The following is a 16,771-nucleotide window of genomic DNA, read 5'->3' on the forward strand; positions in this document are numbered from 1 at the left end:
TCCTTCCTTCCTTCTCTCCCCCACAACTTTCCCTTCCTCCCTCTATTGATCTTTCATAAAATGTAGTCCTGGCCTTGTACTATGAGAAAAGCTGTTTTCCCCCTAGTACACTGATGGGCCTGAACTAGTCAGTGGTCCTGGGCCCAAAAGTTCTGCAAGGGAAATCCTGCATACCCAGTCCCCCTCAGCCTGACCCCTCCCTTGTCTCCAGCCACTCTGCCCTATAGAAAACCCAGGCCTACAGTGAAGTCGGCACCAGAATGGGCATTAGAAACCCCAGGCAGGGGTCAGAAAAGGGCTGGTGGTCTCAGCCTTTCCTGCCTCCTTAGTACACCCTACAGAGACCACCCTGCTTGACCTGGGGAGAGATGCAAGGACTGAGGTCCAGGGTGCTGCAGAGATGAGAATCAGGGAGAAGGGGGCCTAAACGGCTTTGCTTTCCCCTCTCCTCCTGCCCCTCCTCCCAGCAGGATCCTGAAACTATTTACATCCCACCTCTAAGGTTTCAGCTGTTCTAGGATTCAATTCTCTCCCTGCTCTATTTTTCCCCTTCTTTTGCAATCTCCAAGAAACTCGAGCTGCCAGATGGGTGGGGGTGATGATTGTTTTCTGTCTGACATCTGGATTTCATTAGCAGCCCTGGGCATGCTGACTCAGGAATGGCAGCTCCCCTGGGCTCAGGCCCTCCCCGACCCCTCACAGTGCCCCGTCTTCAGCTGGACATGGAAGACACAGTTGACAACACCCCTCAGACCTCTCTCAAAAGAGAAACCAGTTGCCCAGGAACATCTTGGGAGCGGTGGACGCTGAGGGCATACAGCATCTCTGCTCTCAACTCAGCGCCTGATGCGAGGCTGCCGGGCTGGGTGTGGCTGGGCCTGACCGCCACGGGGGTGGACGGAGGGCTTAGGGAAAGGGTACTGGGACCTGGGTATACTGCCCCCAAGCTCACCCCAGTCTCCATTCCTACAGAGGTGCTGAGTGTGCCTTGAGGGCAAGGAGCCCTGCACTGACCCCAACCAGCAGATACATTTTGGAGGTGAGGAAAGGTAACCCCGAGAGGTTAAGTGACTTGACCAAGGCTATACAGCCAGCAAATAGTAGAGCTGGAACTTGAACTCTGGTCTTTGGGTTACAAATTTGAAGCTGTTTCCTTTGACCTCAACAAGATGTCCCTTCATTAACATCAGGGTTCTTATTGTCACATATGGACCCCGAACCTTTATAGGGAGGGTATTATCTGGAGTTTTCACATCTTATCATCAGAGAGGCCCATGGTAGCCACCCAATATAAAGCAGCCCCCAGATATTCTTCAGGGCCACAGTATGACGCCTGTAGACCCCTTCCTACATAAAAAGTTGTTAAAAGTGATATTTTACAACTGTGGTGGTATAAAGACAAATATTATCCAGGCTGGATTCATTACTATATATTCATTATTATTATATTCATTTTTTCCTCCTGGCTTTAAAATAAGTAAAAATGAAAATATTTTTGTGGGCCCCTAAAAGAGCCACGGGCCTGCTGTTTCCCCTGGAGAAGGTGGCTGGCCTTCTCCAAGCACTGATATCCTGCAGAGCACTCCTTGCTACCTCCTCTTTCTTTATTTTCTTATTGATTTGTGCGTATTGTCTGACTTCACCAACCAGAAGGCGATCTCCAAGAGAGTGGAAACCTTTCCTGGTTTATTCACTGTGGCATCTTCAAAAGCCTACAGTGTGCTTGGCACATAGTAGGTGTTCAATAAATATTTGCCGAACAAATAAATGAAGGAGAGCCTATCTTTTCAAGCAGGTATTTATATCCGAGTTAGTGGTACCCTGCTTGCCCAGGTGAATACCTCAGAAAGCTGGTAGCCCTCCTTGACACCTCATCGCTCTCCTACTCACTTGCTTGGTCACTATGCCCCACAGATGCTACATTCTCATAGTGTCCAGAATTTGTCCTCTTGCCTCCATCCTTTGCTCACTCTTGCCTTGTATCTCCTTAGGACATACAAGATTGTTTAATCTACAATCTTGCCTCCTTCAGCCCAGCCTCCAACCTGCAACCAGCGTGATCTTTTAAAATGCCAATCCGAACATGTCACCTAAAACTCTTGGATGGCTTCTCCCTGCCCTCCAGATAAAGTCCAAGTTTGTGCAGCCTGGCACACAGGCCCTTCACCACCTGCTGCAGCCACACCTCCTGCTCCTCCCCTCAGGCACCCGGAGTGCCAGCTGTCACCAAGGGCCCACAATTCTCGCAAAGCATACTCCTGTTACATACACACTTGCTTGGAAGCCTTCCCTACTCAAGGCCCAGACTCCTACTCTCTGAGGCCTCCCATGAAGCCCAGGAAGAGCTGGTCCCTCACTGCAAACCTTGCTGTAGCCCTGATAACCCTGAACAGCCAATACTGTTTCCTTCCATCCTACTGAGGACGGGGGTAGAACCTTATCTAGCATAGGCCTGGCACATGGTAGGAGCTCTGGCAGTGCTGAGTGATTATAATGAGTCCTGGGCCTGGCTCTGTCCTATACACACTGTGTGTCAAGAGCACAGATGTGACACTGAGCCAAGCTCCCACTACAAACACACATACCCATGCAGACAAGTACAGTTGGCTCATAGAAGACACTGACTCAGGTCTCACGGTCCTGCCACATTGGTATGCAAAGGCTAACATAAGATGCTTAGAGGACCTACAGGTAGGCCCAACAGATAGCGACCATGACTCTCCTATAGCCACCTGGAATTTCTGCAGCCACCAGAGCTGGAAGCCCCAACCCACCTGTGGTCTCCTTGACTGCATTAGAATAGCAGACACTCTGGGCTGGACCAGCAGTGGAATCTACCAGACATATGGACTTGGTCAGATCAGGCCTCTTACAACCTCTTCCCATATTGTCTTTGTCCCTATTTCCAGCAACCCATCTTTAAAAAATAATCAAAGAAACTGACTTTCTGATAGTAAAGTCTGGATGCTAAGGCCAGTAGTAGAATTTAATTGGAAAAGTATGGGCTCTGGAATCAGAAAGACCCAAGTTTCAATTCCAGCTTTGCTGTTCACTAGCTCTGTGACATTAGGCAAGTGACTTAACTTCTCTGGGCTTCGATTTTATCATCTAGCAATTGACTGATAGAGTTTTTGAGAGAATTAAATGAGCCCATGAATATCACATGCTAAGCTCAGTGGTAAACTCAATGTTTAGAAACTATTATTGTTGTTGTTAATGTTATTATTACCTTTGAACAAGAGGCCGGACACACTCTGAAGAGACAGCAGGAGAGGCAGGTTTTTTAAGAACTTAATGGTAGACATTCTTGTCTCCCTAGCCCCCTTGGGCCAGTACTGACTTTGGCTTCACTCCACAAAAGAGGGGCTGCCCTTTGGCAATATTGGAAATTGGTCTCCAGAACCTTCCTGAAGAGCCCAATTCTCCTCACACTGTCCCAGGGACCTGTGAGAAGCCCCATCAGTCTGATGAGCTGAGCCCTGAACACCTCTATCCTACCCTTAAGTTTGGAAAAGAACAGGTTTCCATCCCCTGGTTCCTGTGTCCTATCACCTGGAGCACTGGCAGCAAATGCCCAAACAACATTTTCACTTTTTCCTTCCTCAGAGCCCTTGAGCTGCATGGGCAGCTTCAGGAACGAGGTAGGGCTGGCTTAGAGTTCTGTGCATTCCATTCCCATTTAACATTTTAAAAGCATTTATACCATTAAAAAAATAATAATAATTCCACAGGAGGAGAAGAGAAAGGAGCAGAAAAAAATATTCAAAGAAATAATAGTGAAAACTTCCCAAATCTGATGAAAAACTTTAATCAACACATGCAAGCAGCTCATGAGACTCTAAGTAGGATAAATATGAAGAGACCCACAGACACATTATAATAAAACTGCTGAAAGCTAAAACAAGGAGAAAATCTTGAAAGCAGCAAGAGAAAAATGACACAATGTTTACAATGGAATTCCAATAATATTAACAACTGGCTTCTCGTCAGAAACAATGGAGGCCAAAGGGTAATGGGATAACATATTCGATGTGCTCAAAGAAAACAAGACTATCAGCGGTAATTCTATACCCAGCAAAGCTATCTTTAAAAAATGAAAGCGAGATAAAGACATTCCCAGAAACAAAAACAGAGAATTCATTGCTAGCATATCAACCTTTCAAGAAATACTAAAGGAAATTCTTCAGGCTGAAAGCAAGTGACCCCAAACAGTAATGCAAATACACATGAAACAGCAAGGAACAATGATAAGGTGATTATGTAATTGTAAAAGACAGTATAAATGAATATTTCTTCTCCTTTCTTAGGTGATTTTAAAAGCAACTGTATACATCAGTATGCATATAATTATACTATTTGTCCTATAACACATAGAAATGTAAATATATTTGCCAATAACAGTACAAAGGAGGCAGGTGGGAGCAAATCTGTATTCAGCTAAGGAAATGACTTTAGGAGGTAACCTGAATTCATAGCAACAAATGAAGAAAACCAGAAATGGGAAATAAGAAGGCTAACCTGACAAAAGCTATAGACATATAATTGTTTTCTCCTCTTCTTTAGGTTCTTTAAAACACATAAAATTATATAAAGTAATAGTTATAACTACTATTGTTAACTTTGTAATATAGATATAATATGTATAACAATGATGCTACAAAACTAAGAAAAAGAGAATAGAACTATATAAGAGTAATATTCCTATTTCTCACTGGAGTGAAGTTAGTATAAATCTGAAGCAGATTCTGATAAGTTGAGATGTATAAGACAAGCCCTGGAGCAACCACTAAGGAAATAGCTTTTAAAAATAGTGGAAAAACCATTAAAGAGATTAAAATGTTACATTAAAAAATTATCATTTAGCAAAAGGAAGCATTAAAGGAGGAATAGAAGAACAAAAGAACCGTGAATAATTTAGAAAACAAATATTAAAATGGCATATGTAAATCCAACTATTATCGATAACAGCGTATAGCAAAGTAGCATTAACGACAGTATTATCAATAATGTGAATGGATTAAGCAATCCAAACACAAGGCAGGAATTGTCAGATTGGAAAAAAAAAAGGCAAACCAAGATCCAACTGTACTTTAGACATACTTTAGCTTAAAAGATTCGAATAGATTGAAAGTAAAAGGATGGAATAGATTCATCATGTAAACCAGTGGTCCCCAACTTTTTGGCACCAGGGACTGGTGCTCCTATGAGAATCTCATGCCTGATGATGTGAGGTAGAGGGGAGGTGGTGATGCTAGTGCTGGGGAATGGCTGCAAATACAGATGAAGCTTCACTTGCTCACCCGCTGCTCACTTCCTGTTGTGTGGCCCATTTTCTAATAGGGCATGGACCAGTATCGGTCTGTGGCTCGAGCGCTGGGGACCCCTGATGCAAACAGCAACAATAAAAAAGCTGGCTACACTAATATCAGACAAAATAGACTGTAAAACAAAAAACTGTTACTAGAGATAAAAGGGACATTTCATAATGATAAAAGGATTAATCAATCAAGAAAAAACAATCATAAACACAGATGTACCTAATAACAGAGCACCAAAATACGTGCAGCAAAAACTGACAGAATTGAAGAAAAAATAGTCAATTAAACAATAATAGAAATTTCAATACCCTTACTGACAATAATGGATAGAAGAACTAGGCAGAACATCAACAAGGAAACATGATGTGAATAACGCTATGAACCAACTAAATAAACCTCACACACATCTATAGAACACTCCATCCCACAACAGCGGATTACATTCTCCAGTGCACAAAAAACATTCTCCAGGATAGCCCAAATGCTAAGCTATGAAATAGACCACAATAAAGTTAGAAGCATTGAAATAATAGAAAATGTTTTCTGTGACCTCAATAGAACAAAATCAGAAATCATTAAAAATAGATATTTGGGAGACTCACAAACATGTGGATATTAAATAACACACTCCTAAATAACCGTGGGTCAAAGAAGAAATTAGAAAGGAAATCGGAAAATACCCCGTGATAAATGAAAATGAAGATACAACATATATATCAAAATTTATGTACTGTAGTTCAGAGAAAAATGTAGAGTTGTAAACATCCGCACTAAGTCCTCAGTTAATGTTGTTGATGGGTTCTACAACTTCAAGCGAAACAGCGTATAATGAAACCAGTTTTATCACAGGCTAAAGGATATAAACAAGAGTTAAGTTCTGACAGCATATCATCAGTTATAATGAAGCAACATGAATGAAAGGACATTATTCAGGGATGTGCTGTACATTTAAAAAGGAAGAAAGATGTCAAATTAGTAATCTAACTTTCCACCTCAAGAGACTAGAAAGAGAAAATTAAACTTGAAGCAAACTGAAGGAAGGAAATAATAAAGATTAGAATGAAGAATTGAAATATTTGTACATCCATGTTCATTGCAGCATTATTCATAATAGCCAAAATGTGGAAGTAATCCAGTTGGATAAATGGATGAAAAAATGTGGTAATCTCTCTCTCTCTCAATCTCTCTCTCTCTCTCTCTCTCTCTCCCTCTCTCTCTCTCTCTCTCTCTATCTCATTCTCTCTCTCTCTCTCTCTCTCTCACACACAGAAATAGTATTTAGCTTTAAAAAAGGAAAGAAATCCTGTCACATGCTACAATATGAATAAACCTTAGGGACATTATGATAAGTGAAATAAGGCAGTTACAAAAGGACAAATACTATATGATTCCATTTATAATAAGTTCCTAGAGTAATGAAATTTATAGAGACACAAAGTAGAATGGTGGTTGCCAGGGGCTCCAGGAGGGAAAGAGAGGAAGTTATTGCTTAATAGGTATGGAGTTTCAGTTTTGCAAGATAAAAAAGAGTTCTGTGGCTGGATGGTGGTGATGATGGGACAACAATGTGAATGTGCTTAATGCCACCAAACTGTACCCTTAAAAATTGTTAGGATGGTAAATTTTATGTTATATGTATTTTGCCACAAAAAGATTAGAGTGGAAAGTAATGAAATAGAGAATAAAAACATAATAGAGGAAACGAACTAAACCAAAAGTTGATTCTTTGAAAAGTTCAACAAAATTGACAAACCTTTAGCTAGACTGACTAAGGAAAAAAGAGAGAAGACTCAAATTATAAGAATTAGAAATAAAAGAGGGGGACATTATGCCAACCTTATAAAGATAAAAAGGATTATCTCTATAAAAAGGAACGACTGTATGCCAATAAATTAGATAACGCAAATGAAATGGACAAATTCCTAGAAAGACACAAACTATGGAAACTGACTCAAGAAGAAATAAAAAATCTGAATAGACCTATAATAAGAGATTGAATTAGTAATTATAAAAAAATCTACTCACAAAAGAAAGCCCAAGCTCAGATAGCTTCACAGGTGAATTCTACCAAATATCTAAAGAATCAATATTAATTTTTCACAAACTCATCCAGAAAACAGAACAGGATGCAACGCTTCTCAAATCATGAAACTGATAAATGTTACTACATGGATGAACCTTAAAAACAATATTCTAAGTGAAAGAACCTAGGTACAAAGAAGCATACATTATATGATTCTATTTACATGAAATGTCCAGAAAGGCAAATCTATAGAGACAGAAAGTAGATTCGTGGTTGCTAGGGGCTGGGGGATCAGGAGGCGACAGCTAAAGAGTATAAGGTTTCTTTTTGAGGTAAAGAAAATGTTCTATAACTGGTTGCGGTGATAGTTACACAGCTCTGTGAATATACTAAAAAATCATTGAATTGTACACTTTAAATGAGTAAATTATATGGTATGTAAATTATATCTCATTAAAGCTGTTACCAAAACAAGCGTTTCACTTTTAAATGCTATATATGCTGAGCTCTTTATAATATTTTATTTCCATGGCTTATAAAAGCCTTTGGGTTGATGTGCAGGTCAGACATCGAGGGATACAGAGATGACTCTAGCCCAGCACTGCTTCTGAGCCTGTGGTCAGATCAGGGGTGGGGAACACCCAATTAAATGCCAACCTGCCAAAATACCTAGAACCTGGCCAGGTGGGTTGTACTCTCTGTTAAGAATCAAGGGAGAAAAAACAAAGCTAGCCAACATTTATTGAGCACCCACTGTATGCCAGGCACTGTGCTAAGTACTTTCCATGCATTATTTCATCGAAGCCTCACAACAATCCTATGAGTTAGTGTCTTCATTAGCCTCATTTTACAGATGATGAAACTGATATTTCAAGCTTCTGCTCTCCCACATCTCCTGACAAGTAGGGGGAGACGCTTGGGCCTGCAGGAGCCCCAGACAGAATCAGGTTTAAGATGGGGCCAGAAGAGGGCCTCTACCAGTTCAAGGGGGAAACTGAGGCTCCATGGGCCATGAAGGTCTCACTTGGAGTGGCATGGATGTTCAGGGAGGCAAAGGACGCTGATGTCCGAGACCAGGGTCCTCACACACATTGCGCTCTCCCCTCAGCACTTCGCCTCTCTGAGACTCTGTTTCTTCAACTGTAAAATGGGGCTATTACTCCTATTTCTGCCAAACAGTTAAGAGCCCTGCACAAGATAATTGAACACTCTGTATAAACCACATAAGGGAAGAAACAGGACCAGCCCTGTGCTAGAAAGCAAGAAGCACTGAGGGCAGGGGCCCTCTGTCCCACATTTAGAAGAGCTGTGGCCCTGTCTGGAGAGAGGGCAGCCATGTGCACACATAGTTGCAAATACACACTCACACACCCCTTCGCCATCCCTTTGCCTCTGGCTCACCATCCATCACCTTTGAGTACTAGTCATGCTGTGGGAGACACTGCCATCCTTCTCCCATCAACCAGCCAGTCCCACTCAAGCCCTCCTTCTCCTGGAAGCTTTCCCAGGCTGCCAGCTCAGCAGGGGCACACTTGCTCACCTCCTCTGAGCCCTGAGAAGCCCTGTTGATGTTTGAATGTCACCTGTCTGCAGGGTTTAAAATCCCAGCTTGTCCACTGATCAGCTTGATGACCCTGTGTGAGTTCTTGACTCACACAAAACATCACGCAACATGAGGTGAAAAAGAGCACTCTATATACTGGGTGGTTGTGAGCGCTGAATGAAATAATGCTTGGAGAGCACTTAGCACAACAGTGTCTCCTCCTTCAGTGGGGCTATGTCATGCTCTGCCCACCTCACAGGCTGTAGGCAGGAGAGGAAGGAGGAAATTTTCTGAGGATTGCTGTGAATGACTGAGAGCGGAGAGCCCCTGTGCTGGGTACTCAGCTGGGGAGGGCACAGGTGCTGCTGACTGGGTGGGCACATCCCTGAGGACCAATCAGATGCTCAGCTGCCCGTTTGCTCCTCATCCTATTCAGAGAACCCCTGGTGGGTAGGGCCTCACCTTCTGCTGACATCTCTTCCTGCCAAGGGCCCCAGCTTACAGCATAACGAGAAGCAGACAGGGCCCACTAGAAAACAGCCACCAGTGAGTCAGCTCCCACTAATTAGGGTTTGGGGGCCTCTCTTGTCCAGGGCTGGGGGGAGGCTGAGCTCATTGGTATACATGAATCATGGCAGGGGGGCTGTCTTACTAAAACGCAGTTTTGGGGTGGACCTAAGATTCTGCGTTTCTGATAAGCTCTGAAACGACACTGTTGTGGCCGTGCCTGGCTGTACCTCAAGTAGCAAGGACCTAAAGCATGAGGAGCAGTAGGCAAGAAGCACATCTCGGCCTCCTGCTGGTCCTGGAGGGACCCAGACCCACCCAGCCACACCCTTGGCTTCCAACATCTGGAGGGTGAGACTACATGGATTTTCTAAGTTTCCAGGATTCCATTTCCATTACATATATAAAATAAAAGCAGTACCACATCATAAAAACACAGGAAAATATGGAAAAAATAATAGGGAAAAAATCACTGATAATTTCACATCATATTTAAAACAACTGTTAACTTCTCTCCCCAGGATTCCAAAGCCATGTCTGTCAGAGAGCCAGGGGTCATCTCCTGAGTAGGGTCTGCCCCGGTAGCCCTGCCCTGTCATGGCAAAGCATTGGGTGAGAAATGGGGGCTGCTCTCCACACTGACAATCTCCTGGTGTCCTCCCTCACAGGCCGCAGGCTGGGGAAGCCTGTTGCAGAGGAGGCAGAGGTAGGGTCTGGGGGAGGGGCGAACATCTGGATTCCTGGCCCAGAGCCTGCATTCTTTCCCTGTGAGTGTGAGAGGACAGGGTCTCAGGAGAGCTATGAGGAGGCTGCTGGCCCCCATCCCACCCCACCATAACAGGACCCACCCTGGCAGGGAGACTGGTGGGGACTTGAAAGCTCAGAACCTCATTTTGGGGTCCCCCATGCAGAGTGCTGGCTAACCAATGCAGACCCAAGCTGGGCTCTGTCCCATCCACACCAGCCAGCTGTGCCTCAGAAATACCAGAAGGGACAAAAAGGTGGAGACCAGGGGGCCACAGGGCCACTTGCTTGTGGAAGGGGCCCTAAGGGGCTGCTCCACCTGTCCTACCCACAGAAGCCTGACCCATGAGCCTGACCTGGGCTGGGCTGCTTTACCTGGGGGCAGTCCTTGATGTAGTGTCCTTTGTTGAAGCACAGGTGGCACAGGTAGTTGGGCGGGGGCCTCTTGCTGGGCTTGCGCGTCTCAGAGGTGAGAGTCAGGTCAGAGAAGTGTTCGGTGAGGGAGCTGAGGCCGTCAGCAATGTTGTTGAGGGAGCCGTAGGGCGAGGCACTCTTGTACACACCGCTGCTCAGCGCCTGCGAGGGACAGAGGCTCTGAGTGCTCCAGAAAGCCTGGACATACTCTTTTGCAGCCATGACCTCGAGGAAATTTCCATGGCACACACACACACGCACACACACACACACGTGAATTCATAATGATCCTTCAGCTGCCCATGGGTTCTGGCCTCCTGGAGCTTGAGTCCAAACCCTAACTCCAGTTGTGTGTCCATGAGCAAGCTATTTAACCACTCTGGGCCTCAGTGGCCACATCTGGAAAACAGGAATAATGATATCTACCTCCTAGGGTTTCTGTAAAACTAACGCGAGGCCACAAAGGTATAGCACTTATCTCCTGCCTGGCACTTACAAACTGTTCAGTAAATGTTGATGATTATGATGATGATGATGATGATGATGATAATGATGATGATGATGATAATTATTATTATCATTAGTTCTTCTTTACACACTGCTACGAGTTATGAAGGTATAGCAGAAAGCAATCTGGGCTCTGCCACCTACTAGTGGAGTGACTTTAGACAAGTCACTTATCGCTGAGCTGACTCAGTTTCTCCAAGTTGTAAGGAAGAGGTACATCAGATAGCCGCATGGCTTCCATTGGACAGAAGAGCAGACTGAAATTCAGCAATTTGCCCGCTCTCCTGCGGCACAGGGTCTGTGCATACTGTCCAAGGAGCCCTCGGCCTGGCCCAGCCAGCTCTCTGGGAGCCCAGGGAGCAAGTGGGCCGCCTCACTCACCTCGCTTACCTCTCCCACCTCCAGTGGACAGGAACCAGATGTATTGCCTGGCTTCAAAGCAGACGTGGCCCAGGCCCCCTCCTGGTGTATACAGTCTCTATTTATAGGAGTCACGGGCTCCAGGCAGCCAGGCACACTGGAATTTAGTGAAGGTGGGGCCTGTGGTGAGGCCATGGGCCCCCTTTCCTGGGGCAAGGCCAAGGTTTGAAAGAGGCAGCTTCTACAGGAGGGTCAATGACAAACCTGGGAATAAGGCTTGGGTGTCCCCTGGCCCTAGCTCAGGTGCCCAAGAACTCCAGGAATGAACTATGGAGAAACATGGTTTAATGATCGCAGCTAATAGAAAAACATGGCCTTGTTCTTGGGAGTCCCTAGGCTGAGGGGGGAGAAGAGCCCCTGAGAGAAAGCTGCCTCAGGTTCCCTTACAAAGATGGGGCAGATAGGAACCAAAAGTGGGGACAGTCCTTTCTGTGTCCCCTCAGTGAGAGGAGGTAAGCTAAGCTGGCCCCAGGGGATCAAGCACCCACCACCCCACAACCAGGACAGATTCACACCCCTCACACATGTATAATTTGGCCTCTCTATCTGTTTCACCTCTGGGGATCTGGCACTCCGCTTCTAGAAGACACAACCCTCACTTATCTGGGTGCTGCCCCTCTTCTTGGCTCTCTGAACACCCTGCTATGTGACTCTGGGCCAGCCCTTTCCCTCTCTGGGCCCTGTTCCCTCTCATGTAGGTTTGGACTGGAGCCTGGGATCTGGAAGGAAAGACACAGACAGCACGTCTGGGGCAGCCCAGGCCCAACACACAGTCAGCCTCCAGACACTGGGCATGGAACTCAAAGGCTCCTAATGACCATCTCTGCTCTACTGCTGTCCAGTGCTACCGTGAAACCCAGGACCAGAGGAAGACACCACACAAACCCACGTTCAGTGTGAAGATGACTCTCCAGCTCCGCTGGCCCAAGATGGGGTGGTCCATCCTGCGAGGCAGAGGTACCCCCATCCCTGGAGGTGTGCAAGCCAATACTGGACAACTTTAAGGGGTGTGAGAAGGCTCCAATGGAAATGGGATTAGATGGTAACTGAGCACTTACCACATCCCAGGCCCTGGAAACTTTATACGTTTTAAGATAGCTGATGCTCATAACCCTATGAGTCATTGTCCCTATTGTACAGATTAGACGAGTACGTTCCAACTTGTGGTGAATAATCAGGGAAAGATTTAACAAACACACTTTTCTGGGCCCTGCCTCAGACTGACCAAAGCAGCTATCAGGGACTGAGGACCCGGAATCTGCACTTTTCATTGTGGTAAAATATACATTACATAAAACCTACCATGCTAACGATTTTTAAGTGTACAGTTCAGTGGCATTGAGTATATGCACCTTGTTATGCAACCATCACCACCATCTATCTCCAGAACTTTGTTGTCATCTCAAACTGAAGCTCTATCCCCATTAAACACTAATTCTTCCTCCCTGACCCCCAGCCCCAATCTGTGTTTTTAAAGGTCCCCCAGGCAATTCAGGTACAACCAGCCGAGCCCCACCAGGCCTTGGGTGCACCCGGACTTTCCAGTGGTCAAGGTTTCTCCAGAGATGGACTCTAGGCCTCTCCTCACCCCAACGGGCCTGAGCGAGGGCAGCATGGCCCCAACCTCCCAGAGAAAAGTTCATCCAAACACGAAACTTGAATCTCCAAATGCTTCAAGTGACTCACCCTCATGGCTGGGAAATGCAATTTCACAAATAACAACTCTCTTTTTTTTCCCCCTCTTTTCTTTCTTTTTTCTTTTCTGGATAAGATTTAAGCAAGTCCACAGGAATCAGAACTGTTTGGCAGCAAATTGTCAAGAGGAAGGAGAAGTTCGGTGGATGCCAGAAATTGCACTAATTATATCCTGAAAAACCTCCCCCTTCCTCCCCACCATCTTGCGGCCACTCTCCTGTGCCTATGGGTGGCCCTGTGGGTGTCCCTGAGCAGCCAGAGGCCTCTGAGCAGGCTGTCCTCTCCCTGGCTGCTTGACACCTCACAAGGGTTACAGCTTCGCCCATTACACAGGCAGCTCCTGGTCAGAGAGGCGAGGCCAGAGCTCCCCTCTCACTGCCTCTTCCACCTCCAGAGTACTCTGGCCTGTCCCTCATGGCTGCTCCAGCCCCAATGCAACATGATGCTACCTTAGAGCTGAAGAGACAGAGAGTGGTCAGCTGACACAACCTCACTCTCACAGATGGAGAAACTGAGACCCAGAGAGGCCCAGTGCCATAGACCAGGGCACTCTGCCAGGCCTGAGGGCCAGGAGTCCTGCTTGCCTGTGGCGAAAAGGGTGGGTGGGGCAGCAAGCTGTTTCCTCTCTGAAGAAGTCTGAAGAGCTCCAGCCATGGAGGTGAAAGGTGAGTTGGCCTCTCAGCCATTTCCACGGCCCGTGAGGACTGAATGGATTGGAGGCCAGGACACAAGGAGCTTGCCTTGCTCTGGCTGCAGAGCTGGGGCCTGACCTCTTGGATTTCCCATGTGTAAAATGTAAAATGGGGCAGGGAAGGAGGACAAATTTGATGATCTCGGCAGTCCTACTTTCTTAGGGTCCAACACCCAGGCGTTGAAAGATACCCCCAGAGCCCGGCATGTAGATGGTACTTAATCAACAAGGGCACCATCTGTTCCAGGTCCTGCCATCTGTAGCCGGAGGGCAGGGCCAGAAAGGAGTTCCTTTCATCAGTCAGCCCCTTACTCTGCAACATTCGAGCTGCTCCTCTCCATGTTCCAAAGAACTGCTTTTCTCCCCTCAGTTCTGTACTTGCTATCCACCCCTAGGAGGCTCTGTGTCCATCCATACAAACCTCCTCCAAAACTTGTTCTAGATCTGGTTCTAAAACTAATGGTGGGCCTTGAACCCACCCCTTCCTCTTACTCACGCCTCAAGCTCCACAGGAACGTATAAAAAGCACAGATTCAGGTGCTCCTGAGGCCCTGCTAACCCCAAAGGCCCTGGCCTCCTCCAGGGGCCTCTTGGACCTCCCTGCCATAGCCTTGTCCCTCAGTGCTATAGGTGGGGGTAGGGACTACCCCATGATTCCCCTGCCCTTGCCTGAAGGAGCACTGACATCTTTCTAATCTCTTTGCATGGTGATGTCTCCTCATGTCTCCACAAGGCTGGACATCCCCGAAGGCAAAGATTCTGCAACAACTGTCACCCCAAAATCCAGACTGTTCTTCTGCTCCTACACCCATGACTCTCCTGGGTGCAGAAAATCACAGGCAGGGAGGCCTGGGAGTCCCACTCAACAGAAGAGGGAACGGATGCCCTAACACCTTGAAAGATTTAGGTTTGGGGTCTCCAAATTCCTGTGGACTAAGCTGGAGGGTCCTCTCACCCCAGATTAAGCTGCTCTGGGCACTGGCTGAGGGCAGCACTGGGTGGAAGCCTCTGGGCCATTAAGGCCCAAATCACCATCCTAGGAGAAGAGACCATGTGTCCTTCTTCCATGGATGATTCTGGCTTGGTCATTGGGGAAAGTTAGATTGGAAGACACTAAAGTTTATTCTGATCCTACTTATGTCATATAGTTGACTGGATCCTTTCCCTTTTTTAGTCCTCTTATACCTGGCAAGAACACTATTTGGATGGGCATTATTGGTCCTATTTCACAGAACTGGAAACTGAGGCTCAGAGAGGCTGAGTAACTTGCCTAGGGTAACAAAGCCAGCATGTGGCTGAGAGGAGATTCACACTCACCCAGATCTCTTGACCTGTTATATTTCAGCCACTACACGGCCTCCAAGATTTGACTTCCCCTCTAGGAAGCGGAGCCAGAGAAAAACGCCAGGTGCGAACCACTCTTCTTGGTACAGAGGCCTTGTGACATTATATTGTCAAGCCCTCAGTGCTGACGAGATGAGGCAACAGCTTCTCTGAACTACGTGAGGGGTTTGAGCCCTGGGTTTGGTGGTTCTGCTGAGGGATTCGGGATACAGAGGTAGAGCTGACTCAACCTGTCAAACTGTGCTCCTCTTCTTCCCCCCTCATCCCTGCTCCAGGACAGGAAGAGGGCGCAGTGGGAGGGGGACAGACTAACGTTGGGGCAGGTGGGCAGAAGCTCCCAAGAACAGCCTAGAGGGAGAGGAGACCAGTGCAGAGCACAGAGGCGGGACAGCAGGCACACACAGGAGCAGCATTCACAGGGAAGGACATGGAAGCAAGTGAGGCCACAAGAAAGGCGGCCCCTGAGGAGGCCTGGCAGAGGCGAATTATGAGTCCTACCCCCCAGGCCTGAGGTGGACCTGGAGCGGGAGTTCTCTGATCCTAGTACCCAGCTCTGTGGGGGTTCTTTCACCAGCTGAACAACTGTTTTCTCATCCCCAAAAGCCACCCCTCTATCTCCCTACACACAGACATGTGCACTCGCTCACACCCACACCTCTCTCTTGGGAACAAGAAACTGTTCCTCTCACAAATGACTCTACCCCTTCTCCAAGAGGGTCTGCACTTCTTCTATCTGAGTCTTTCTGGGGCTCCAGCCTCGGAGTCAAACACACACACATACACCCTGTACACACAAGCAGAGGTGATGTGGGCTGGGCTTGGGGAGAGGAGGAGACAATCAGATGTCAATGCAAGGAGTTGGACAATGGGAAGATGAAGCCACATCTGGATGTAGGATTTCTCTAGCAGCGGTCAGACCCCAGCTCTGTAGGTCAGGAAGATGGCAGGGCTGGCACCTTCACCCAGGTAACTCTTCACCCAGGACCCCCAACGGCACCATTGCCTGCCTGCTGGACGCCCATTCACCCGGGACATGCAAAACACCATCCCCCAAACACAGCCAGTGCTCGATGAGAGATTCTAACTTAAATAAGCAGTCTGTGTTGTTTTTGGTAGCGGGAGCAGGGAGAGAGAAATAGGGAAAGGACAAGGAGATGGAGGAGCAGTGGCAGCAGGACAAGGCAGAGAAGACAAAGGGGAGACCCCCCTCCCCACTCAGTTCTTCCTGCCCCACCCAGGTCACCACTCATCTGACAGGTGCTCATGTTTCACAGCCATGTGCCCTCTGCCCAGCTAGAGCATAAGCACTGGGGGCCAGGCTGCCTCTCACTTCTAGAATGTATTCATTGAATTAAAGCAGAAAGTATGAATCAGAATTGGAAGACTGGAAGGGATTTTATTATTTATTTATTCATTCATTCATTCATTCATTCATTCATTTTGGAAGGGACCTTAATATTTCGTCAGTCTAGGGTACCACTGAGGCTTGCAGCCTCTATAGCAGGGGGCCTTGATTGGGGATTCATTGTTGGCATGAGGGTACCATAATCCCCTTGAAATCATGC

The 16,771-nt window shown here is 46.8% G+C and overlaps 1 protein-coding gene across 2 annotated transcripts in view; it reads right to left on the reverse strand.

The window, feature by feature from the left end:
- Window positions 1–16,771, reverse strand: part of ZCCHC24 (zinc finger CCHC-type containing 24) — a 62,433-nt gene that overhangs the window by 39,304 nt on the left and 6,358 nt on the right. The window contains exons 2-3 of one of the 2 annotated variants that reach the window (XM_011355324.2): window positions 10,511–10,711; window positions 9,850–10,156 (exon numbers count right to left, since the gene is read on the reverse strand). In XM_011355324.2, the coding sequence (XP_011353626.1) occupies window positions 9,947–10,156; window positions 10,511–10,711 (411 nt within the window). In that variant the 3' untranslated portion in view covers window positions 9,850–9,946. Of the gene's footprint in view, window positions 1–9,849; window positions 10,157–10,510; window positions 10,712–16,771 lie in introns of those variants that run through there. The other variant, XM_011355323.2, reaches the window with a different exon arrangement.

The sequence above is a fragment of the Pteropus vampyrus genome, unplaced genomic scaffold (assembly GCF_000151845.1).
Source record: "Pteropus vampyrus isolate Shadow unplaced genomic scaffold, Pvam_2.0 Scaffold20, whole genome shotgun sequence".
In the NCBI taxonomy this organism is placed as follows: Eukaryota; Metazoa; Chordata; class Mammalia; order Chiroptera; family Pteropodidae; genus Pteropus; species Pteropus vampyrus.